This window comes from Oncorhynchus nerka, linkage group LG2, assembly GCF_034236695.1.
Source record: "Oncorhynchus nerka isolate Pitt River linkage group LG2, Oner_Uvic_2.0, whole genome shotgun sequence".
Lineage (NCBI taxonomy): Eukaryota > Metazoa > Chordata > Actinopteri > Salmoniformes > Salmonidae > Oncorhynchus > Oncorhynchus nerka.
Window position 1 is genome coordinate 51581174 of NC_088397.1, and position 25442 is coordinate 51606615.

Below are 25442 nucleotides of genomic sequence, written 5' to 3' on the forward strand. Positions count from 1 at the left end.
TTGAAGCTGTGATACAACAGGACCATTTGAAGCTGTGATACAACAGGACCATTTGAAGCTGTGATACAACAGGACCATTTGAAGCTGTGATACAACAGGACCATTTGAAGCTGTGATACAACAGGACCATTTGAAGCTGTGATACAACAGGACCATTTGAAGCTGTGATACAACAGGACCATTTGAAGCTGTGATACAACAGGACCATTTGAAGCTGTGATACAACAGGACCATTTGAAGCTGTGATACAACAGGACCATTTGAAGCTGTGATACAACAGGACCATTTGAAGCTGTGATACAACAGGACCATTTGAAGCTGTGATACAACAGGACCATTTGAAGCTGTGATACAACAGGACCATTTGAAGCTGTGATACAACAGGACCATTTGAAGCTGTGATACAACAGGACCATTTGAAGCTGTGATACAACAGGACCATTTGAAGCTGTGATACAACAGGACCATTTGAAGCTGTGATACAACAGGACCATTTGAAGCTGTGATACAACAGGACCATTTGAAGCTGTGATACAACAGGACCATTTGAAGCTGTGATACAACAGGACCATTTGAAGCTGTGATACAACAGGACCATTTGAAGCTGTGATACAACAGGACCATTTGAAGCTGTGATACAACAGGACCATTTGAAGCTGTGATACAACAGGACCATTTGAAGCTGTGATACAACAGGACCATTTGAAGCTGTGATACAACAGGACCATTTGAAGCTGTGATACAACAGGACCATTTGAAGCTGTGATACAACAGGACCATTTGAAGCTGTGATACAACAGGACCATTTGAAGCTGTGATACAACAGGACCATTTGAAGCTGTGATACAACAGGACCATTTGAAGCTGTGATACAACAGGACCATTTGAAGCTGTGATACAACAGGACCATTTGAAGCTGTGATACAACAGGACCATTTGAAGCTGTGATACAACAGGACCATTTTATTTGAAGTTGATCCTCTGATTATGTGCAGACATACCTTAGTTCTGATATATAGTATGTAAACAGTCAAATACTTGAATTAGATCTACATCCTTCCTATCTGTCATCGACTATTTTTTCCTGACCACAATTTAACCACTAAAATTACCATAGTTGTGGCATTGTGGAGATGTTGTTTTTTGGTGGACTCCTAAATTAGTTCAGTAGAAGCTTATTGAGTAAAACTGCAATGTTTGTCAAGCAGCAGTATATGATTGCCACCCTGCTAAGCCCTACACTGTAGGGTCCCATTGATTGTTTATCTTTGGTGTCGGGCCCGAGCAGCGGAGAGACAGTGGGCCTCTCAAACAGCACTGCCCTGTCTGTACATGGCTGCTGAACCGTGGAGAACGTATCAAACAAAGTCTCACAGGGAAGGGTCTATAGGAAGGGTCCTGTTACTCTTGACACAGGAATGTCTGTCAACTGCATTCTTAATGTAGCCGCAGAAGACCCACTCAGACCTTCAGATGACCAGAGAAAAGCATCCTTGGCAGATGTCCATGCCGGTATTTAACAGAGATATGGAGGAAAAACAGTATTGAGATGGCAACACAATGAGACGCTCTCTAGCACTTGTCACTGACCGACTGTATTGGGTTTCAACAGTGTTGATAAAAAAAACATCTCATAACCCCACATGGGTATGCAGGACAGGGGTGGAATGTCTCAGTTGAGACTGCATGTGTGTGTTAATATGTTTGTGTACAGCAGCTGTCTTTCCCTAATGGATATTTTTGCTCTCTTGTTCCCCCTCTCCTCTCTGCAGAGCTGAGGTCCACCGGCACTGCCCAACACTTTGCCTACCTGCTCAACACGTCTGACTACCGTATCCTGCGTATGGACGAGGACCACGACCGCATGTACGTTGGCAGTAAGGACTACATCCTGTCCCTGGACCTGCATGACATCAACAAGGAGCCGCTCATTGTAAGACCTTACAGTCACGAACCCTGTATCTCTTCACCTTCTCTTACCTACTCTCACCTCTTCTCCCCTCACCCTTCTCCCCTCACCTCTCCTCCCCCCTCTCCCCTCTCTCATCTCCAGAGCTCTATGATCCGGGGTGAGGCTAACCCTTTGCCTCAGCTCTCAAAAACGGCTCCCGAGGGTCATATGTCTCATTTCGCTGCCCTGTGTCTGACATTTTGATTAGCTCGCCTACAGTTTGTATTGGACTGCACTATTTTCTGGAGACAGGGGTTGTAAAACACTGTAAAAACAAAATCTGGATATGACCATTCCAAGGGGGCTAATGGTACCCTGTGGCAGGTTTAGCCCCACATCTATAAAGTCCAGTGATGTTGAACGGGTTGTGCGATGTGTTGGGTTATTGCTATAAAATAACCTTTGTTCCCCCCCTGCCTTCAGCTCCACTGGCCTGTCTCTCAGCAGAGGAAGACTGAGTGTGTTCTAAGTGGGAAGGACACCAATGTAAGTATTTCTGTTGACTCTCGATCTCCACACAACTAATTCAGGATTTATGTTTCAGATCAGGTGACTTGTGCCACCTGTAATATGTAGTAATGTATTTTCTATATTTATCCATCTATATATATATACATATACATTTCCGGTCAAAAGTTTGGACAACACCTACTCATTTCTACATTGTAGAATAATAGTGAAGACATCAAAACTATGAAATAGCACATATGGAATCATGTAGTAACCAAAAAAGTGTTATTTTTTTATTTTATATTCTTCAAAGTAGCCACCCTTTGCCTTGACAAGAGCTTTGCACACTCTTGGCATTCTCTCAACCAGCTTCATGAGGTAGTCACTTGTAATGCATTTAAATTAACAGGTGTACCTTTAAAAAAATATATTTGGGGGATTTATTTTGTTCTTAATGCGTTTGATACAATCAGTTGTGTTGTGACGAGGTAGGGGTGGTATACAGAAGACAGCTTTATTTGGTAAAAGACCAAGTCCATATTAAGGCAAGAATAGCTCAAATAAGAAAAACGACAGTCCATCATTACTTTATGTCACGTTTGTCATAATGATGAGACCAAGGCGCAGCGTGAGTAGAGTTCCATATAATTTTAATAAACTGAAACTCACCTAACAAAACAACAAACGAAACTTGAATCTACTGATGTACACCAAGGCAATTATACATAGGCAAGATCCCACAACACAAATGAGGCAAATGGCTGCCTAAATATGATCCCCAATCAGAGACCACGATAAACAGCTGTCTCTGATTGGGAACCATATCAGGCCAACATAGATATACAAAAACCCCTAGACATACAAAAACCCTAGACATACAAAAACTAGAGTACCCACCCTAGTCACACCCTGACCTAACCAAAATATATAGAAAAACAGAGATATTTAAGGTCAGGGCTTGACATTTTAAGACATGAAGGTCAGTCAATACGGAACATTTCAAGAACTTAGAAAGTTTCTTCAAGCGCAGTCGCAAAAACCATCTAGCGCTATTATGAAGCCCAGTTGAAGGGCATATTTTTTCCCTTTATTTAACTAGGCAAGTCAGTTAAGAACAAATTCTTATTTTCAATGACAGCCTAGGAACAATGGGTTAACTACCTTGTTCAGGGGAAGAATGACAGATTTTTACCTTGTCAGCTCAGGGATTCAATCTTGCAACCTTCGGTTACTAGTCCAATGCTCTAAACACTAGACTACCTGCCGCCCCATATACCTACGGGGATTTAATTTGGCCCTGTAAAATCCTGGTTCCGCTGTGTCTGGACAAACAGACAGGGCAGGACTGGCACCAACTAGTCTCACTCTTCCCCATCTGCCAGTGTAGGGTGTGGATAAATAGATTATACTGGCATTATACTGGCACACTAATATATTGACATTTCCATTGATGTTAAAGATAATTGCCTCTTGTAATATGCTTTATGTTGTATATAGGTATTATCATACATGTTGATAATCCATTCATGTCTGTCTATGTTTGTTCCCATGCAGGGCGAGTGTGGGAACTTCATCCGTCTGATTGAGCCATGGAACAGGACCCACTTGTATGTCTGTGGTACTGGGGCCTACAACCCCATCTGCACCTACGTCAACCGTGGACGCAAACCGCAGGTTAGAGCTCCACACCTTATTGAATACATTGAGTCTGTGTTCACATAATGAAGAGGTGAGGGAGCATATGGCTCTGTCTGTAAAATCAAATCAAATGTATATTCATCATATTCAGTGTAGACTGTGAAATGCTGACTTATGGGCCCTTTTCCAGCAATGCAGAGTTAAAGATCAAAATGTCATACAAAATTGAAATAGTGACACGAGGAAAACAGTTGACGTCGGAAGTTTACATAGACCTCAGCCAAATACATTTAAACTCAGTTTTTCACAATTCCTGACATTTAATCCGAGTACAAATTCCCTGTTTTAGGTCAGTTAGGATCACCACTTTATTTTAAGAATGTGAAATGTCACAATAATAGTAGAGAGAGTGATTTATTTCAGCTTGTATTTCTTTCATCACGTTCCCAGTGGTTGAGAAGTTTACATACACTCAATTAGTATTTGATAGCATTGCCTTTAAATTGTTTAACTTGGGTCAAACATTTCAGTTAGCCTTCCACAAGCTTCCCACAATAAGTTGGGTGAATTTTGGCCCATTCCTCCTGACAGAGCTGGTGTAAATGAGTCAGGTTTGTAGGCCTCCTTGTTCGCACACGCTTTTTCAGTTCTGCCCACAAATTTTCTATAGGATTGAGGTCAGGGCTTTGTGATGGCCACTCCACTACCTTGACTTTGCTGTCCTTAAGCATTTTGCCACAACTTTGGAAGTGTGCTTGGGGTCATTGTCCATTTGGAAGACCCAAGCTTTCACTTCCTGACTGATGTCTTGAGATGTTGCTTCAATATATCCACATAATTGTCCTACCTCATGATGCCATCTATTTTGTGAATTGCACCAGTCCCTCCTGCAGCAAAGCACCCCCACAACATGATGCTGCCACCCCCGTGCTTCACGGTTGGGATGGTGTTCTTCGGCTTGCAAGCCTCCCCCTTTTCCTCTAAACATAACAATTGTCATTATGGCCAAGCAGTTCTATTTTTGTTTCATCAGACCAGAGGACATTCATCCAAAAGTATGATCTTTGTCCCCATGTGCACTTGCAAACCGTAGTCTGGCTTTTTTATGGCGGTTTTGGAGCAGTGGCTTCTTCCTTTCTGAGCAGCCTTTCAGGTTATGTTGATATAGGACTCATTTTATTGTGGATATAGATACTTTTGTACTTGTGTTCTCCAACATCTTCACAAGGTCCTTTGCTGTTGTTCTGGGATTGATTTGAACTTTTCGCACCAAAGTACGTTCATCTCAAGGAGACAGAACGCATCTCCTTCCTGAGCGGTATGGCTAAGTGAAATGGTCATGGGACCACACAGCCGGAGATTGCTCTGAAAGATAAACAAGACTTGTGGAGGTCTACAAAATCAGGCTGATTTCTTTTGATTTTCCCACGTGGTCAAGCAAAGAGGCACTGAGTTTGAAGGTAGGCCTTGAAATACATCCACAGGTACACCTCCAATTGACTAAATGATATCAATTAGCCTTTCAGAAGCTTCTAGAGCCGTGACTTAATTTTCTGGAATTTTCCAAGCTGTTTAAAGGCACAGTCAACTTAGTGTATGTAAACTTCTGACCCACTGGAATTGTGATACAGGGAAGTATAAAGTATAAAAATGACTTGTGTTATGAACAAAGTAGATGTCCTAACCGACTTTCCAAAACTATAGTTTGTTAACAAAAAAACGGTGGAGTGGTTGAAAACGAGTTTTAATGACTCCAACCCAAGTGTATGTAAACTTCCCGACTTCAACTGTATATTGTGAATAACAGTTCCTCTCTCATCGCGAAACATCTTTCAAACACTCGCCCTAGATAACCACCAAGCCTTGGTATGAAATAGATCATTGTCATTCTCTGATCCCACATTTCCACATAGTTTTGCGTGAGCACAGTGGGTGTGGTTTGATGTAGTTTACAATTTAAGTTATCTGCTACAGTATATTTCCTAGTTCTGTGCTCAGCTCTTTTGCCACCAGTTGCTCTCGGTGTATCATACAATGCATCCATTGGTCAGAGGAAGACATACATATTCATAACTAGAGTGCAGAGGCCTGCCCACCATCCCACCGTAGATGGAGCCACATCTGTGTAAAAGCCCACCATTTAATCCCATAGAATCTGTTTTTCGTCAACATAGCACACTGAACATCCCGTGCCATTTAATGCTCGGGAATCGTGAGACAGAACTATATGTCTTCGTGAATAGCATCCCCCGACATATATATCGAACAAAACTCAATGCCACCGGGGTCTGACAATCTGGATGGAAAATTACTGAAGATAATAGCAGATGATTTTGCCACTCCTATTTGTCACATCTTCAATTTAAACCGACTAGAGAGCATGTGCCCTCAGGCCTGGAGGGAAGCTAAAGTCCTTCTGCTACCCAAGAATAGTAAATCCCCCTTTACTGGCTCAAATAGCTGACCAGTCTCTCAAATATAATCCAGTTAGAACCAGGAATTCCCCAAGGTAGCTGTTTAGGCCCCTTGCTTTTTTCAATTTTTACTAACAACATGCCACTAACTTTGAGTAAAGCCAGTTTGTCTATGTATGCGGATGACTCAACACTATTCATGTCAGCTAGGACAGTGACTGAAATGACTGCAACACACAAAGAGCTAAGTTATCCCTAAATATTTTCGAAAACTAAAAGCATTGTATTTGGAACAAAACACTCACTAAACCCTAAACCTCAACTAAATATTGTAATAAATAATGTGGAAATTGAGCAAGTTGAGATGACTAAACTGCTTGGAGTAACCCGAGATTGTAAACAGTTATGGTCAAAACATATTGATGCAGTAGTAGCTAAGATGGGGAGAAGTCTGTCTATAATAAAGCGATGCTCTGCCTTCTTAACAACACTATCAACAAGGCAGGTCCTACAGGCCCTAGTTTTGTCGCACCTTGACTTCTGTTCAGTTGTGTGGTCAGGTGCCACAAAAAAAGGATTAGGAAAATTGCAATTGGCTCAGAACAGGGCAGCATAGCTGGCCCTTGGATGTACACAGAGAGCTAATATTAATAATATGCATGTCATTCTCTTCTGGTTTATAGTGGAGGAATAGATTGGACTTCATCACTACTTTTATTTATGAGAGGTATTGACATGTTGAATCCACCGAGCTGTCTGTCTAAACTACTGGCACACAGCTCGGACACCCATGCATACTAGAGATCGACCTCTAATGCCTACCCCACAAGACATGCCACCAGAGTTCTCTTCACAGTCCCCAAGTCCAGAAACAGCCTATGGGAGGAGCACAGTACTACATAGAGCCCTGACTACATGGAACTCTATTCCACATCAAGTAACTGACGCAAGCAGCAAAGTTAGATAAAAAGAAAATAGATTAAAAAAACACCTTATGGAACAGCGGGGACTGTGAAGCAACACAAACATTGGCACACACACACACACACACACAGATTTAGTAATGTAGATATGTGGTAGTGGTGGAGTAGGGGCCTGAGGGCACACAGTGTGTTGTGAAATCTGGGAATGTATTGTAATGTTTTTAAAATTGTATAAACTGCCTTAATTTTGCTGGACCCCAGGAAGAGCAGGTGCCTCTTTGGCAGCAGCTAATGGAGATCCATAGTAAATACAAATACAAATGCATGGGCATCTCGGCCCTCACAGCTAACATCCATTTGGAGAGCATAAGCTGGGGAGTTTGAGTTGTTCAGTCAGTTTCCTCTTGATTGCAATAGCAAAAATTCTGTGTTTAACAGTGTTCTCAGAATGATATTGATGTGAGTTTCTGTGCCTCTGCCTCCGCACACATTGTTTTCACCATATCAATTGCGTCCGGTAATATCAAAGTCTCTGCAATAGTGTGTGGCTTCATAGCGTAGCTGGCCTAGCCATTCACCATGGGAATGATTCAAGTGCAACAAGTAAGGCCTTTTCCTATAAAGGCACAAGGTGAGACCCAGATGCAGACACAGGATGCAGATGGTTAGAGTCCAAGATGTTTATTAACAATCCAAAAGGGGTAGGCAAGAGAATGGTCGAAGACATGCAAAAGGTCAAAACCAGTTCAGAGTTCTAGAGGTACAGAATGGCAGGCAGGCTCGAGGTCAGGGCAGGCAGAATGGTCAGGCAGGTGGGAATGGAGTCCAGAAAAACAAGCAAAGGTCAAAACCGGGAGGACTAGTAGAAGAGAATAGAAAAGCAGGAGCACGGGAAAACATGCTGGTTGACTTGAACATACAAGACGAACTGGCACAGAGAGACAGGAAACACAGGGATAAATACACCAGGGAAAATAAGCGACACCTGGAGGGGGTGGAGACAATCACAAGGACAGGTGAAACAGATCAGGGTGTGACATTTAGTCTTTTAGATTTGAATAATTTTGATTTAGATTTTTAAGGTTAGCCACATTACAATGCTTTTTTAGATACAAAGACAATATTATAATACATATGTATTTTTTGGGGGTAGATTTTGGAAATTCACCCGTGACCCCATTTTCATATCAGGTGACACCACATTGGGTCGCGATCTCTAGTTTGGGAACCACTGCTGTAATCCATGGCTTCTGGTTGGGATATGTACAGTCACTGTGGGGACAACCTCGTCAATGCACTTATTAATGAAGCCAGTGACTGATGTGGTAAACTCCTCAATGTTATCAGATGAATCCTGGAACATATTCTAAGTCTGTGCTTCTGAAACAGTCCTGTAGTTTAGCATCCGCTTCATTAAACCATTTCCATATTGAGCACGTCACTGGTACTTCCTGTTAAGAGTTTTTGCATGTAAGCAGGACGCAGTATATAGTTATGGTCTGATTTGCCAAAGGGAGGGCAAGGGAGGGCCTTGTATGTGTTTCTTTGCACAGGAGACATGCTGGTAAAAATTTGGTAAAACGGATTTCAGTTTCCCTGGATTAAAATCACCAGCCAAGTGAAAAGTCGCCTCTGAGCTGTAGAGATCATCTCCACATTTACTCTCCCTCCCTCCCTCCCTCTCTCCCTCCCTCTCTCTCTCTCTCTCTCTCTCTCTCTCTCTCTCTCTCTCTCTCTCTCGCTCTCTCTCTCTCTTCATCCCCACATCTCTCTTTCTCTCTCTACATTTCTCTCACCATCCTACCTTCATTCCTACCTTTCCACATCCTCTACCCCCCTCTACCCCCCACTGCTTCATCTCCAGCCCCAGGCCTAAGCAGCCATTGGAGTCTCAGTCTTCACAACTGTCGTCCCCAGCGTTACTTCTCACCTTTACTGTTACGGCGCTGAATGTTAATTCTCACTCTTTAAATGGAGGTCTTGAGTTTCGTAGAGCCAGGCATCACCACCATGGAGTACTTTACCCCTCTGCTATTTAATGTGGATCCATATGACCGTTACTAACAAAGGGCATCCATCCCTACATCTATCCATCCATCCATCCGTCCATCCACTCATAGCTCTAGAAGCCCTGTGTGATTCTCAGTTGGCCTGCTCCCGCTATGCTCCCTCAGCCTCCAGTCCTCACCATATGAGAAGTTGAGAGCTCCCGTTATGGGGTGCCAGTGGAATGTTCTAGTTATAGTACAGTAATGAGATGGCTTTTATTTTCCCCTTCATATTAAACAGACAGGTCAGACTCTTCCCATGAGTCCCCTCTCTCTCTCTCTCTGCTGGTCTGGAGTTAAGTATGGGAGCAGAGATGTGAAATGGTACACCACCATACACACAGCTTTTCCAGACAGGAAGCCAGGAGAAGGCGAAATGCTGCTCATTGCCAGAAATCTACTGTTCTCATTGTCTCATGTAGATGTATATACACACACACACACACACACACACACACACACACACACACACACACACACACACACACACACACACACACACACACACACACACACACACACACACACACACACACACACATACACACACACATACACACACACACAGATTTAGTACCATCATTCTTTCTTTTTCAGACGTTATTCAGACACGTACTATTCACTCAGTTGTAGATCATTTCCTTTCTAAATACCTAAAGGATATATATTAGCCTACACGGGGCTATGATAGCTAGTATTGTCTTAAAAGCCAAATGTTGGTTCTTGGCGGTGGCTCAGGCCAGGATTTAATGTATGTACCATACTGTGAGAGACTGTATTGACTCAACCACATGGTACAGAACTAATATTGATGATTTTCACACCATCTGGTGAAGTTGAGCCACACAGGCATTCCTTGCACAGAGAATGTAGAGGATAAGATGTCCACACATTTTACCCACAGGCTTTCCAAATTACATTATTGAAACAGTCATGTAGTTACGTCAGTCCCAGACCAGTTTACAGACTTACTGAGCTCACGTCAGGTCCCACCTACTGCAGGTGCGTAACATCTAGAATGTGTCGCTGTCTCCTGTTTTAGGCCGCCATGCACCTGCAGATGCCCCAGACCGGAGGGAGGGCTAGCCGCGCGGCCCAACCAAACGATGTGTCCGAAACACTGGGACTAAAGGTGGGACGTGGGTCTGGGTCAGGTGCCCATCACTAGCATGGGCACGTCTGCCTGCCTGCCTGCCTGTCTGCCCCTGAACCTTACGTTTATGGGCTGGGGAGACCCACTATGGGACTCAGCCAACATGCCATGCCTTTGTCTCTCACTCTCTCTCTGTCTCCCTGTAGGGGAGGGCTGTGCATGTCTCCCGACCCCTCAGTTCTGTCTGTGCTCATTCTGTGTCTTGAAGCATTTCTGTTCTGTCTTTATCAGTTGAATTGTCCCACTCTGTTGGGTGTCTAGTGAAGTGGATCGCTTATCTCCTCATGGCTACGCATCTCTTCTCTAGACCCTGTCCATTTTAAGTTTCATCCATCATGTTTGTGTTATCCGTTGCTCTCGTTGTTCATCTGTCCATTTTTGTGTAAGCCTCACTTTCTGAGCGCTCTCTCCCTCTCTTTCTCGTTCTCTCTCTGTGTGTGTTTGTTGAACTGATTTGTCAGTATTTGCGTTGCCTGCTTCTTATGCATGAGAGAGATGGAAGCCCAGCATTTTGTGATTTGCTACACAAGGTCACAGAACATGTTGATACAGTACACAATCAAATATACATGTTTCATTTGTGATAGATAAATGAGTAACTTTCCTCTCCTCCTCACATTGTCTTGTCACTTGTCTTAGAGGGCACAGCATGCCCCATCCTCCATTTCTTTACCCCCCCCCCCTCCCTCTGTAGGAATGCGGGCCAACCCCTCTCACAGGTCTCACACGGTTAATGTCTGACCCTCTCACACTACCGTTGGTTCAGGACAAACACCAGTCGACTGTGTCCAACTACTAAAGCAGAAAGGAAATAATAGACCCACATAGCTGAGCATTACTTGAATGTTTGTGCTCTCCCACCATTCGCAGCACAGGAAGGAACTCTGAACCCTTTGAAATGACAGGGCCATCATGTTTTCAGCCTTATGTTTTGAATGTGTTGCATGCAACACTTAATCCTCTGAAGGGTCAAATCTTTCATAAAGGTTTAAAAACATGTTCAGAGAATATCCCTTGGCGCATGTAACCGTTGGTGACTTGGTGCATGTCAACATCTGGCATCTCTTGCACGGAGCTGCCAACACCTTCAGATTTACATGTGCGGTTGATTTTAAACAAAGGTGAGAGGGAGTCTCATAAAGGTGCACGTAGGAGCCAGTGGAGAATAACTTTGGCAAGCACCTCACTTTCTCCTGCTCGGTTGTTGACGGACAAGGACAGAGATGTCTTCGTCTCTGCTCCCCTTCTTCCTCGATTGAAGAGCGAGGGTTTGGGGGATTTGGTTTGTTCTGGCTTGTGGCAAGGCTATGTCATTGCATGCCATTGGCTGGTCCCACCCGCAAATGCAAATACCTGCCAATGACCTTTCAGTGCTGCGTATAGAGATACCAGGAGTCATGAGCATCAGTCATCCAGCATCCATCCAGGAAGTGTTTTCACTGAGCAGGATTGCAGGTGTCAGCAGCAGTAGGGGTACATAAACAGTTATAATCAAGAGGGGATGAGAGACATTTGGCATAGGAGACATTTCTGTGCAGAAAGAACAGCTTTTGACGCATTATTCCCCCAGTCCTTCTAGTGCACTATGGATGGATTTAGAAGAGTTGAATTGAAATTTTTTCTGTATGAAGGAACTCTCATTATTCTATGTTTCATCCTCTGAAACCACAATGCCTTATAGGCCCCAGAGGACCTACTGGAAACATATTGCACTGCCTCATTTCCCCTCCACTAGGGAATTACTGTGACATGATGAAGAGCACTATGAATGTATCGCTTCTTTCTTATGATTTTTCTATTTCAGGAATACATATGGCATTTGGAGCCGGGCAAAGTGGAGTCTGGGAAAGGAAAGTGCTCCTACGACCCAAAGCTCAACAGCGTCTCAGCTTTGATCAGTGAGTATCATCTACACTCGGCCACATGGCTGGAGAATGGCTGGAGAGGTCCCCAGTCCAGTCCCAGATCATCCAGTCCGTCCCCATGGCTCTCTCAGTGACTCTGAGGGACCTTGAGGCCATGTCCCCTGTGTACGCCTCCTTTTATTTCCCACTACTAAAAATGGCCACCTCCTCTATCCTCAACTTAATGGCCAATTTTGCTTTTGGCACACTTAAAAAATGTTTCAATGCCTAAGTTATGTCCAGACAGTGTCCTTTTCCATTCTGTGCCTATTTCCCACGAGATAGATCAGAGTGGAATGGTCATCTCATCTCTCATGATAAAATCAGAAGGCATTTTGCTTTGTTAGGATTGAAAGAGCTGTGGGCAGTCTGGACACATACCACTGGGTTCACTGTTTTAATAAGCCAATCCTTTCCATCCTGGTTTCGTGACTTCCAATGGAAAAATACCCAAGAACATATTCACATGATTTGTTGTGGTCATTTACCTTCATGAGAAATCCAATATTTTGCTTACCTGGCCCAAGTTCGAGGAGCAATCACATGACACCTTGCAACATGTTTGGTTTCTGGTAACTTCATGATGTGATGTTTATGATATTGGTGTTTATGAGGTAGTAGAGCGTTCTCCGTCTGCCACTCAAGATCAGTCAGCCAGGGCCAGACCTCACAGTTGCCACCAATGTAAGTTGATTCTGACTCTGTGGGGTGGAATAGTCCGTATAAATTGTCAGTGTAGCATACTGCCAGCTGACCAGGGCGGAACCAGGAAACCAAGGGACTGTTGTCTTCTGAGACCAATTACCCCGCCGCCCCACCCCCCATCTCCACCAGTTAGCATCAGCTATGGGTGACTGATGGCAGGAATTGAGAACTGGAGACTACTTTGTGTTAAAAATGTTTTATTGATACCAATCAGGAGAAACATTTGAGTATATATTGTCATAGTTTGGGACATTTTTTTAAGGTTACAAATGGTCAAATGTAGTCATAGAATGTGTGAAAAAATAAGAAAAAATTGTAACTTTCCTTCCCACTATCCCAGCCCAACCCCACATCCCCAGTTCCCACCCACCGGGAAGATAGTAAGATCCTTCCTGGCTGTCACTTCAGTCCCACGGTTCACCCTCCCTCCACCCTTTAGAAAGAACATAATGTCTCTCAACCACCACACATGAGAGGGTGGGGCAGTCTCCTTCCAATTCGGCAACAATAACAAAAACATGTCGCGCCAGAACGGAGGCAAAGGTTCTTGTGTCTCATTGTAGTTTTGGGAAACACAACTCTTCTGGGGTGACGCCAAAAAGATCAATCAACAGGTTCGGTGAGGTGAGGTTGTGAGTGTCCAGAATTTTTTGGGGTGGTCAGCGTCATTATCAGCTGATTTACATGGCATTATCACAACACACAATGAATGAGTATTGTCAAAAAGAAAGAGTATTATTAGCCATGTGGGTACAGCGATTGGATGTAACTACATAGTCATAGTCAGTCAGGCCAATACAGGGGAAAACAACAACAATCAAACCTAATGTACAGTGGCAAGAAAAAGTATGTGAACCCTTTGGAAATACCTGGATTTCTGCATAAATTGGTCATAAAATTTGATCTGTTCTTCATCAAGGTCACAACTATAGACAAACACAGTCTGCTTAAAATAATAACACACAAATAATGATCATGTCTTTATTGAACACACTGTGTAAACATTCACAGTGCAGGGTGTAAAAAGTATGTGTACCCTTGCATTCAATAACTGGTTGATCCTCCTTTGTCAGAAATAACCTCAACCAAATGTTTTCTGTAGTTGCGGATCAAACCTGCACAATGGTCAGGAGGAATTTTGGACCAATTCCTCTTTACAAAACTATTTCAGTTCAGCAATATTCTTGGGATGTTTGGTGTGAACTGCTCTCTTGAGGTCATGCCACAGCATCTCAATCGGGTTGAGGTCAGGACTCTGACTGGGCCCAGGTAATTAGCAAAGGGTTCACATACCTTTTCTTACCACCGTAGATTAGCCAAAATAAAAGGTGCTTAATATGGGAACGATTACAACTTAGTGCTTGACATTGTCACAACGCACAATTAGAACGATTACAGCTAACGACAAAAAAAGACACAGTGGTGGTCGCTGCAGCAGGGAGGAAGGAGAGATAACGGGTGCTTGTCACACAGTCACTCGCTTTCACTTTGTTTAACACAGCACAGCAATTCTGAGTCCGGCCCGCCACAATCAAATCAATTGCGTCTTAATCAAATCAAATCAAATCAAATGTTATTTGTCACATACACATGGTTAGCAGATGTTAGTGCGAGTGTAGCGAAATGCTTGTGCTTCTAGTTCCGACAATGCAGTAATAACCAACAAGTAATCTAGCTAACAATTCCAAAACTACTACCTTATAGACACAAGTGTAAGGGGATAAAGAATATGTACATAAAGATGTATGAATGAGTGATGGTACAGAGCGGCATAGGCAAGATACAGTAGATGGTATTGAGTGCAGTATATACATATGAGATGAGTATGTAAACAAAGTGGCATAGTTAAAGTGGCTAGTGATACATGTATTACATAAGGATGCAGTAGATGATATAGAGTACAGTATATACGTATACATATGAGATGAATAATGTAGGGTATGTAAACATTATATTAGGTAGCATTGTTTAAAGTGGCTAGTGATATATTTTACATCATTTCCCAACAATTCCCATTATTAAAGTGGCTGGAGTTGAGTCAGTGTGTTGGCAGCAGCCACTCAATGTTAGTGGTGGCTGTTTAACAGTCTGATGGCCTTGAGATAGAAGCTGTTTTTCAGTCTCTCGGTCCCAGCTTTGATGCACCTGTACTGACCTCGCCTTCTGGATGATAGCGGGGTGAACAGGCAGTGGCTCGGGTGGTTGTTGTCCTTGATGATCTTTATGGCCTTCCTGTAACATCGGGTGGTGTAGGTGTCCTGGAGGGCAGGTAGTTTGCCCCCCGGTGATGCGTTGTGCAGACCTCACTACCCTCTGGAGAGCCTTACGGTTGTGGGCGGAGCAGTTGCCGTACCAGGCGGTGATACAGCCCGACAGGATGCTCTCGATTGTGCATCTGTAGAAGTTTGTGAGTGCTTTTGGTGACAAGCCGAATTTCTTCAGCCTCCTGAGGTTGAAGAGGCGCTGCTGCACCTTCTTCACGATGCTGTCTGTGTGGGTGGACCAATTCAGTTTGTCTGTGATGTGTACGCCGAGGAACTTAAAACTTACTACCCTCTCCACCACTGTTCCATCGATGTGGATAGGGGGGTGTTCCCTCTGCTGTTTCCTGAAGTCCACAATCATCTCCTTAGTTTTGTTGACATTGAGTGTGAGGTTATTTTCCTGACACCACACTCCGAGGGTCCTCACCTCCTCCCTGTAGGCCGTCTCGTCGTTGTTGGTAATCAAGCCTACCACTGTTGTGTCGTCTGCAAACTTGATGATTGAGTTGGAGGCGTGCGTGGCCACGCAGTCGTGGGTGAACAGGGAGTACAGGAGAGGGCTCAGAACGCACCCTTGTGGGGCCCCAGTGTTGAGGATCAGCGGGGTGGAGATGTTGTTGCCTACCCTCACCACCTGGGGGCGGCCCGTCAGGAAGTCCAGTACCCAGTTGCACAGGGCGGGGTCGAGACCCAGGGTTTTCCTCACGTTGGCTGCAGTGAAGGAGAGTCCGCATGTTTTAGTTGCGGGCAGTGTCAGTGGCACTGTATTGTCCTCAAAGCGGGCAAAAAAGTTATTTAGTCTGCCTGGGAGCAAGACATCCTGGTCCGTGACGGTGCTGGTTTTCTTTTTGTAATCCGTGATTGACTGTAGACCCTGCCACATACCTCTTGTGTCTGAGCCATTGAATTGAGATTCTACTTTGTCTCTATACTGACGCTTAGCTTGTTTGATTGCCTTGCGGAGGGAATAGTTACACTGTTTGTATTCGGTCATGTTTCCAGTCACCTTGCCCTGATTAAAAGCAGTGGTTCGCGCTTTCAGTTTCACGCGAATGCTGCCATCAATCCACGGTTTCTGGTTTGGGAATGTTTTAATCGTTGCTATGGGAACGACATCTTCAACGCACGTTCTAATGAACTCGCACACCGAATCAGCGTATTCGTCAATGTTGTCGTCTGACGCAATACGGAACATATCCCAGTCCACGTGATGGAAGCAGTCTTGGAGTGTGGAATCAGATTGGTCGGACCAGCGTTGAACAGACCTCAGCGCGGAGCTTCTTGTTTTAGTTTCTGTCTGTAGGCAGGGATCAACAAAATGGAGTCGTGGTCAGCTTTTCCGAAAGGAGGGCGGGGCAGGGCCTTATATGCGTCGCGGAAGTTGGAATAGCAATGATCCAAGGTTTTTCCCGCCCTGGTTGCGCAATCGATATGCTGATAAAATTTAGGGAGTCTTGTTTTCAGATTAGCCTTGTTAAAATCCCCAGCTACAATGAATGCAGCCTCCGGATATATGGATTCCAGTTTGCAAAGAGTCAAATAAAGTTCGTTCAGAGCCATCGATGTGTCTGCTTGGGGGGGAATATATACGGCTGTGATTATAATCGAAGATAATTCCCTTGGTAGATAATGCGGCCTACATTTGATTGTGAGGAATTCTAAATCAGGTGAACAGAAGGACTTGAGTTCCTGTATGTTGTTGTGGCCACACCACGTCACGTTAACCATAAAGCATACGCCCCCGCCCCTCTTCTTACCAGAAAGATGTTTGTTTCTGTCGGCGCGATGCGTGGAGAAACCAGCTGGCTGCACCGTCTCCGATAGCGTCTCTCTAGTGAGCCATGTTTCCGTGAAGCAAAGAACGTTACAGTCTCTGATGTCCCTCTGGAATGCTACCCTTGCTCGGATTTCATCAACCTTGTTGTCAAGAGACTGGACATTGGCGAGGAGAATGCTAGGGAGTGGTGCACGATGTGCCCGTCTCCGGTGTCTGACCAGAAGACCGCTTCGTTTTCCCCTTTTTCAAAGTCGTTTTTTGGGGTCGCCGGCTGGGATCCATTCCGTTGTCCTGGGTGAAAGGCAGAACGCAGGATCCGCTTCGCGAAAATCATATTCTTGGTCGTACTGATGGTGAGTTGACGCTGCTCTTATGTTCAGTAGTTCTTCTCGGCTGTATGTAATGAAACCTAAGATGACCTGGGGTACCAATGTAAGAAATAACACGTGAAAAAACAAAAAACTGCATAGTTTCCTAGGAACGCGAAGCGAGGCGGCCATCTCTGTCGGCGCCGGAAGTACTGTACTATTTCATCAAATAGTGTGCTTAAAGCATCAGACAAGCTCAGTGCATATAGTTGATTTGATTAAAACATATATGGAAAAATACACATTTAAACATTTTGACCAATCGATTGGTCGAAAGAATAGATGACTCCTGGACGACCAATATTTTTTTTTAGTCGGGGAAAGGCCTACATCCATTAGCTTAACCTCTTAGTCCGCCCCATCCCGCATGCGGTATCGTTACTACAGCCTCAAGCTCATTAGCATAACGCAACATTAGCGATTTTTAAAAATCGCAAATGAAACGAAATAAATATGCCTGTTCTCAAGCTTATCCTTTTCTTAACAATCCTGTCGTCTCAGATTTTCAAAATATGCTTTAGAACCAGAGAAAATCACTAATTTGTGTAAGAGTGGTGATAGCTAGCTTAGCGTTAGCATTAGCATTTAGCATGCAACATATTCACAAAAACCAGCCAAGGAATCAAATAAAATAATTTACCTTTGAAGAACTTTCAGATGTTTCAATGAGGAGACTCTCAGTTACATAGCAGATGTCCAGTTTTTCCTGAAAGATTCTTGTGTAGGACACATCGTTCCCTTTTGTTACTATGCATATGGCTACCGAAACTAACCGAAAATTCAGTCACCTACATGTCGAACTTTTTTCCGAATTAACTCCATAATATTGACTGAAACATGGAAAACGTTGTTTGAATCAATCCTGAAGGTGGTTTGTCATATTTCTCTCCGTTGAAAGCACCGTCCTTGTAGCCTGGTTTGTTCTGAGATTTGAATGGAAAAATACCGGGACCTGACTTTTGCGCACCAATTGCCACGCAGCCACCTAGCGGGACACCTGGTAAATGTAGTCTCTTATGGTCAATTTTCCAATGATATGCCTACAAATACGTCACAATGCTGCAGAGACCTTGGGGAAACAAGAGAAAGAGTCCGTTGATTCCTGTCGCATTCACAGCCATATAAGGCGATCATGGAAAACGTAGCCTCAGAAATCCTGTGCATTTCCTGGTCGGTCATACATCTTGGTTTTGCCCGAAACATTTGTTCTAAGGGACTCACAGTGAAAATCTTTGCATTTCTGGAAACGTAAGACTGTCTTCCTTCCAAAGCTATCAATTCCAAGCATATTCGAGCATCTTTTCGTGACAAAATATTGCGCTTAAAACGGGCACGTCTTTTTATCCAAAAATGAAATACTGCCCCTATAGGACTAACAGGTTAAACAGACAATAATGAACTGAAGGTCCCGTACCTTTGTCTCCAAAAAGTTTTGTGGTTTGGTAGCAAAGCCAGTCTCAGCCAAACTAGCCAGTGTTGTAGCCCAGCTAGTCGGTGGCAACTCAGGGCAAACTTTTTCGGCCATAGTTTTCCAAGTCTTCTACTCCCTAGTGGATTTTTCTGCAAGTTCCATGAATCTGTCGGACTCCACGGCAGAGTGCAGCCACACCACTTCTACGTTTTGGGTGATTCTCAACTGGGCAGGGTAGAAGAGGGAGGGTCGGAGGCCACGTTCGTAGAGCTTGGACATGGCATCTTTGAGCTCAGCCCTCCTATTATTGGCTGTAGTTCTCATAGAAGCGTACAGTGTGCCCATGGTATTTCAGGGGCCCCTTCACCCGTGCAGTCAACAACACAAGGTCCTTAGTTTGGTAACGGTGGAAGCAAACAATGACAGCACGAGGCTTCTGGCCTGGTCCAGGCTTCTGAATGAGGCTGTGGTGGGCCCTGTCTAGCTCCGGAGGAGAGGGGAAAACATCTTCCCCTAGGACCTCCACGAAGAACTTGGAGAAAAAAGCAGTGGGATGTGTGTCCATTTCTGTCTTTTCGGGTAAATTCACAATCCTCACATTCTGGTTCCTACTGCGCCCGTCTAGGTCCATTACCCTCACCATTAGGGTAGTGGAGTGTTGCAGTGGTCTAAGATACTGCATCCCAGTGCAAGAGGTGTCAGTGCAGTACCTGGTTCAAATCCAGACAGCATAATATCCGGCTGTGATTGGGAGTTCCATAGGGTGGTGCACAATTGGCCCAGCGTCTGCCTCGTTTGGCTGGGGTAGGCTGTCATTGTAGATAAGAATTTGTTCTTAACTGACTTGCCTAGTTAAATAAAGATTATATATTTTTAAATTGCATTTCAATGTCTCTCTTCAGCTTGACGTTTCTAGTGTTTAGACCCAGGTATTTTCAGCAGCTGCTTCAAGGTTGACGATCCGCCTTGAGAAATAACTAGAGTGTGGTTGTTGTCCAATTTCGCATCCATTCTAGCAAATTAAGTCTTGAATCCTCAGCTATTACGACAAAATTGGCGGGCGATGCCCGCCATTGTTGCCTGCCAATGCGGTTTCTCTCGCAGGGCAAAGTTAGATCTTAGTGAGGTGGCCTCTGGTTTGTCAGGTTTTGGCAGTTTAGGCGTTTTCGATTGCCACAGGTATTACAAAACTGCCTGTACTAACTGCTAGTTAGTACATACTAGTAGTTTAGTTGTTTGCCCTGAGCCCCTGTTGTCCTGATAACCCCACCCAACCAGCCAGGTAGGCTGGTTGAGAACAGGTTCTCCTTTGCAACTGTGACCTGGCCAAGATAAAGCATAGCAATTCGACACATACAACAACACAGCGTTACACATGGAATAAACAAAACATAGTCAATAATACAGTAGAACAAAAGAAAACAATATGAGGCCCAACCAGCAACTGAAGGACCAACACCCAGCCTCCCCACTGACTAACAAGACTTGTAACGGTTTTCCTTAGGTGAAAGAGAGTCAGACCAAAATGCGGCGTGGCTATTGCGATCCATGTTTAATAATGAAACAAAGTAAACACAAATCAAATACCAAAAACAATAAACGTAACACGAAAACCAAAACAGCCTAATACTGGTGCAAAGTAACACAGAGACAGTAACAAGGACAATCACCCACAAAACCCAACACCAAACAGGCTACCTAAATATGGTTCCCAATCAGAGACAATGACGAACACCTGCCTCTGATTGAGAACCATATCAGGCCAAAAATAGAACTAGACAAACTAGACATGTAACATAGAATGCCCACTCAGCTCACACCCTGACCAACCAAAACATAGAAACATACAAAGCAAACTATGGTCAGGGTGTGACAATGGTCCTCCTTCTCTGTACATAACTTTAAAAGGCCTGGTTAGTGGCAAACCGTGCAATCTTCCTTATGTATGATTGTGTAATATAATGTGTGTTGTTCATCTGTCTTTATCCACATTATGTGCTAAAACTGTCTTTTACACGGGCACCGTGATGATGACAGTCTAAAGATATGTATCTGGACGTAGGGGATGGAAAGCCCTGAGGTATTGGGCACTAGGGTCCTGTCAGGGGACCTGCCGGGGACTAAAAGTTTAATTATGGGGGTGGGGGGTTCTGCGTAAGGAGAGCCTCAGTCCTTCATGCCAAGGGTGTGGCTGGCTTTATATCAAAGAGTCAAAAGTATTTGGCTCAGCCGATTTAATCTCTCTCTCTCTCTCTCTCTCTCTCCCCCTCTGTCCTTCCGTCTCTCTTTTCCTTTTCTCTCAGACGGTGAACTCTATGCTGGGGTCTACATTGACTTCATGGGAACAGACTCTGCCATCTTCCGTACTGGGAAACAGACCGCCATGCGTACAGACCAGTATAACTCCAGATGGTTAAATGGTAAATAAATAAATGGCTTCTTTGGCACTCGAGATATGTGTTATACAAGAGCTTGTCTATGCTATTAAGACGACTGTGCTGTAATTTATGCATGGGATGGCACGGATTTGAAAGTGCCATTTGTCAACATGTGAGCCGAAACTATTGAAAAGTTTAATCATGTTTACAAAATCGAATCCTTAATTAAACACGAAATGCAGACAGTTTGTAAATGATATTAACCAGACGTTCAGTGAAATTTATCTCCTCCTAAGCTTCTCGCACTCCTTCTCTCTCCTTCTTCCAGACCCGTCCTTTGTCCATGTGCAGCTCATCCCTGACAGCGCAGAGAGGAATGACGACAAGCTTTACTTCTTCTTCCGTGAGACGTCTGCTGAGATGGGCCAGAGTCCCGTGACTCAGGCCCGCATCGGTCGGATCTGCCTGGTGAGCACAGCCTCAGAATGGAGTGTATTAATAATGAGGCCACGTTCACCTCAGAACTGTCAAATAACAATACATGTGACATGCACAACATGACAAATAAACACTAGTTTCTTTAAGAAAGGGAAAGGAACCAGTTTTGTCGGGACTTCCTGGGTGTGGAACTACTTGTGTTAGTCTAACACTAACTCGCTGAAATCCACATGTCTATTTAACCTTCCTGTGTACAATGCATGCCTCTGTCCATGAGATGGTACTCTGACCTAAGACCCCATGATCCTCTGACCTCTCCTGACTGGTAGTCTTAAAAAACTCTAAAGGATGTAGTATATTAGGTATTCAGTTAACAGCTTGGTAAAGTCCAGAGCCTCTAAACCAGCCCAGCAGCCCTTCGACATCATTATTCTCTAGTGCCTGTGGTAATTAACCACACACTGTCTTAATAAAAAGCACGGCCCTGACCTTCTACCCCCAGAGCTACAAATTGAGAAGAACAGCAAAAACGAATAACAGGGAATGTGTTTGTCCCCTGTAGGGTATACTTGGAGCTTAGGATGCATCTTTCTGGGCTTAGCTTACAAACATGGAGAGCGTAGTGTTTATTCAGTTAGTCACCATGCTCCAGTTCTTCCACAGCTCACCACTGTGTTTATTTGAATGGGTGAGGCAGTGACCCTGCACACAAACACTCATTCCCCTCTCAATGTTTTTTACACTGGTCCCCAGGGATGCTGTTCTATCATTCTCACTTCCATACACATCTGGATGCTCTTAATGCCATTCACTTTATTGGCTCTATACACTCCTCATACCCCAAAACATGATCAACTGTACAGCGTAGTTGCTCTAAAAATGGAGTACAAAGTTTGTGAAAACAATTTCAAATCCCATTTAGGGATTTATTCCAAATACATGTGTGTAGAAGGTAGCGTGCAGTATGTACAGGCCTACAACCGTCATGTGGGTATTAAAATGTTATATGTGGTGAAAACAATTTGCTACAGCAATATTTTTAAAATATATGACACGGCAGTGTGTTGTCCCCATCAAAGTGGAACGTGCTTTAAGGAGAATGTGTTGGTTAAGGAGGAGGAAACCTCTAAATCACATCTACTGGGTTTGACTGTCCCTCACTAGACTGGAATTTGGCCCTGCTCCATGACAGATGGGAGAGGCTCTAAATAAGAGGAGACAGTGTTTACCATCTCATCCCCCCACAACTAAGCATTTCTCAACGTTTTGCAGGGCTGCTCTCAAAACCGGCCTGCTTTTTAAAATGTGTACAATGTATGTGGGTGGCTCCACCTGTTTGTTTTTGGACAGAGGATGTGAGTGCGTGTGTGATGAAGACTGTGTTTTCTCCCCCTCTCTGCAGAATGATGATGGTGGACACTGCTGCCTGGTCAACAAGTGGAGCACTTTCCTGAAGGCACGGCTCATCTGCTCAGTGCCGGGGGCCGACGGAATTGAGACTCACTTCGACGAGCTCCGTGAGTTCTCCTTCCTCCCCTTTACTGTGGTTTCATCCACTATCCACATCAAAGTAAGAAACGAGGAACCAGACAGCCGGTTGAATATCTTGAGGTTTCTCATCAGTATTAAAACTGTGTCAAATAGAGACCAGTTAAAGAGGATGGTGGTGGAACTGACTCCAGACCAGTTTCAGGGGTGGGCAACTCCAATCCTCAGGTGCCTGAATGGTGTCACACTTTTTCTCCATCCCCTAAAGCTGATTAATCATATTGCATTCTAAACTGAAGACCACGATTAGGTGATTATTGGAGTCAGGTGTGTTAGCTGGGGCTGGGGCAAAACTGTGACACTAATCAGGCCCCTGAGGACTGGAAATGCCCACCCTTGATAGAGGAACTAGTTGGTGTTGCCTGTCTTTTATAACCCTGCTTGTACTATCCAACCAGGCTCATCTAAGGCCAGTTTTAGCTCTGCATACCACCACCTGACAAGTGCCTGACTACACTGCGCTGCACTGCACACAGCCCAGTCTCTGCACCATATGGCAGCCTCTTCCATTACACAACCTCCTCTCAATCCTCCCGTGGCCCATACGGCATGCTGTAATGGGAATTGCGCACACTCCGGTACTATAGTTGTTATTTTCTTTCAAGATGTCTCAAACAAAAGGCTCCTTTTTCCTTGCTGTGCAGTAAAAGGTGTCTGGGAAGCACTCCCATCCTGTCATAGACTGGATATGAGGGGCTTGCTGCCTCGTGGCAGACAGATCAAGTAGCCAGGCAGGACTGTCAAGCCCATTACCATGTCTTCCTATCTCTGTCTCACTGCTTCCAAATAGAATGTTGGAATGATAAGAGTTCTGATTATTCTACGACCGAGCCTACAGTAGACACGTTCTAATCTCAAGAATGAAAAGCTTGTGTTACTTTCTATTTGACCTCTGTTTATAGTCCCAGAGTGCGCTCTTGCATTATGCCTAATTGAACTACAGTGTAGGTTATGGTTGATTCATTTTGCTTGCGTGTGCATTAGTCTTGCAAGTTTTTTTTCTCTCTCAGTAACGTTTCCATCCAAAGTTTTTATGCGAGTTAAGTCATACCGTATATTAAAATAAAATCACTAAAGCTGCGATGGAAACAGTACGTTTCGGTACAACTTTATAAATGCCGACAGACCATTTGTTAGTTCAACATGGTCGGTGAAATTAAATACGCGAGAAATGGCGATGGAAATGCCTTTATCCGCAAATATAGATATAACAACTATCATATCGAAGTCAACTTGGAGTCACGCGATGACATGGTCTGTATTCCTCCCACTACGACTCGGGAAACCGTGCAGCCTATTAGGCTAAATACGAAATAAGTTACAGAGAGGAAAGTGCACAGTGATCTTGATCTCCTTTCCAATAATGGGGGGACGACCCTGGGCTAGAGCGCACATGTCTCGCCAGTAGGCACATTTCTATTTAATGCAACAGTTTAATGCAACAGTTACAGTTTTGTGCAACAGTGACTAAACTATTGGTAGAGTTTAAAATGCGATGGAAACACATTGAACTTTAGATTTTTATTAAGTACATGGAAGCGAAGAAGTACATTTTGTGTGCACTACGTCATCACACACTGATTCTTTATCTGCAACAAGTCAGTTTGGTGGAAACACGCCACTTGGTTGGAAAATGCACAGATTTTTTAGAATGTTTGCATGAAAATCTGCGGCAATTGTATGTAAACCTAGCTGCTATAAAACAATTTTGCCCAAGTAAATGAAAGGATATCCAAACCGTGAGCAGCGTACTCGACGGTTATAAACTACTTTGTGTCTTTATTAGTCGGCTCAGTGTTGACACAGGCATGCCGTGCACACTGGGTTTAGAGGAGTGTGGAGGGCTGGCACTGGTTCACATGTACAGTGCACCGTTCAGGATAGTACTTTAATAAAGCTGTAAATGTGTAAAGACACGGGCTGTTGCAGTCTCCTAATGAACAGTGCAGACTCAGCTTAGCAACAGGCTGTCCATACAGTACATCCATACAGTACGTCCCGAACTAGGAAGAAAAGGTCAGACAGACCTGATGCCAGTGGCCACTGCCCACTCCTGCCAGGCACTGTACCCC

General features: G+C 44.1%; 1 protein-coding gene across 4 annotated transcripts in view; it reads left to right on the plus strand.

Moving 5' to 3' along the window:
• The window catches only part of LOC115137254 (sema domain, immunoglobulin domain (Ig), short basic domain, secreted, (semaphorin) 3Fb), a 95093-nt gene that overhangs the window by 54634 nt on the left and 15017 nt on the right, over positions 1-25442 (plus strand). For 2 of the 4 annotated variants that reach the window (XM_029673471.2, XM_065027830.1), the window contains exons 3-10: positions 1773-1933; positions 2375-2437; positions 3956-4075; positions 10467-10556; positions 12382-12475; positions 21310-21426; positions 21713-21852; positions 23225-23339. In XM_029673471.2, the coding sequence (XP_029529331.1) occupies positions 1773-1933; positions 2375-2437; positions 3956-4075; positions 10467-10556; positions 12382-12475; positions 21310-21426; positions 21713-21852; positions 23225-23339 (900 nt within the window). The remainder of the gene's footprint in view (positions 1-1772; positions 1934-2374; positions 2438-3955; positions 4076-10466; positions 10557-12381; positions 12476-21309; positions 21427-21712; positions 21853-23224; positions 23340-25442) is intronic. The other 2 variants (XM_029673487.2, XM_065027839.1) reach the window with 1 other exon arrangement.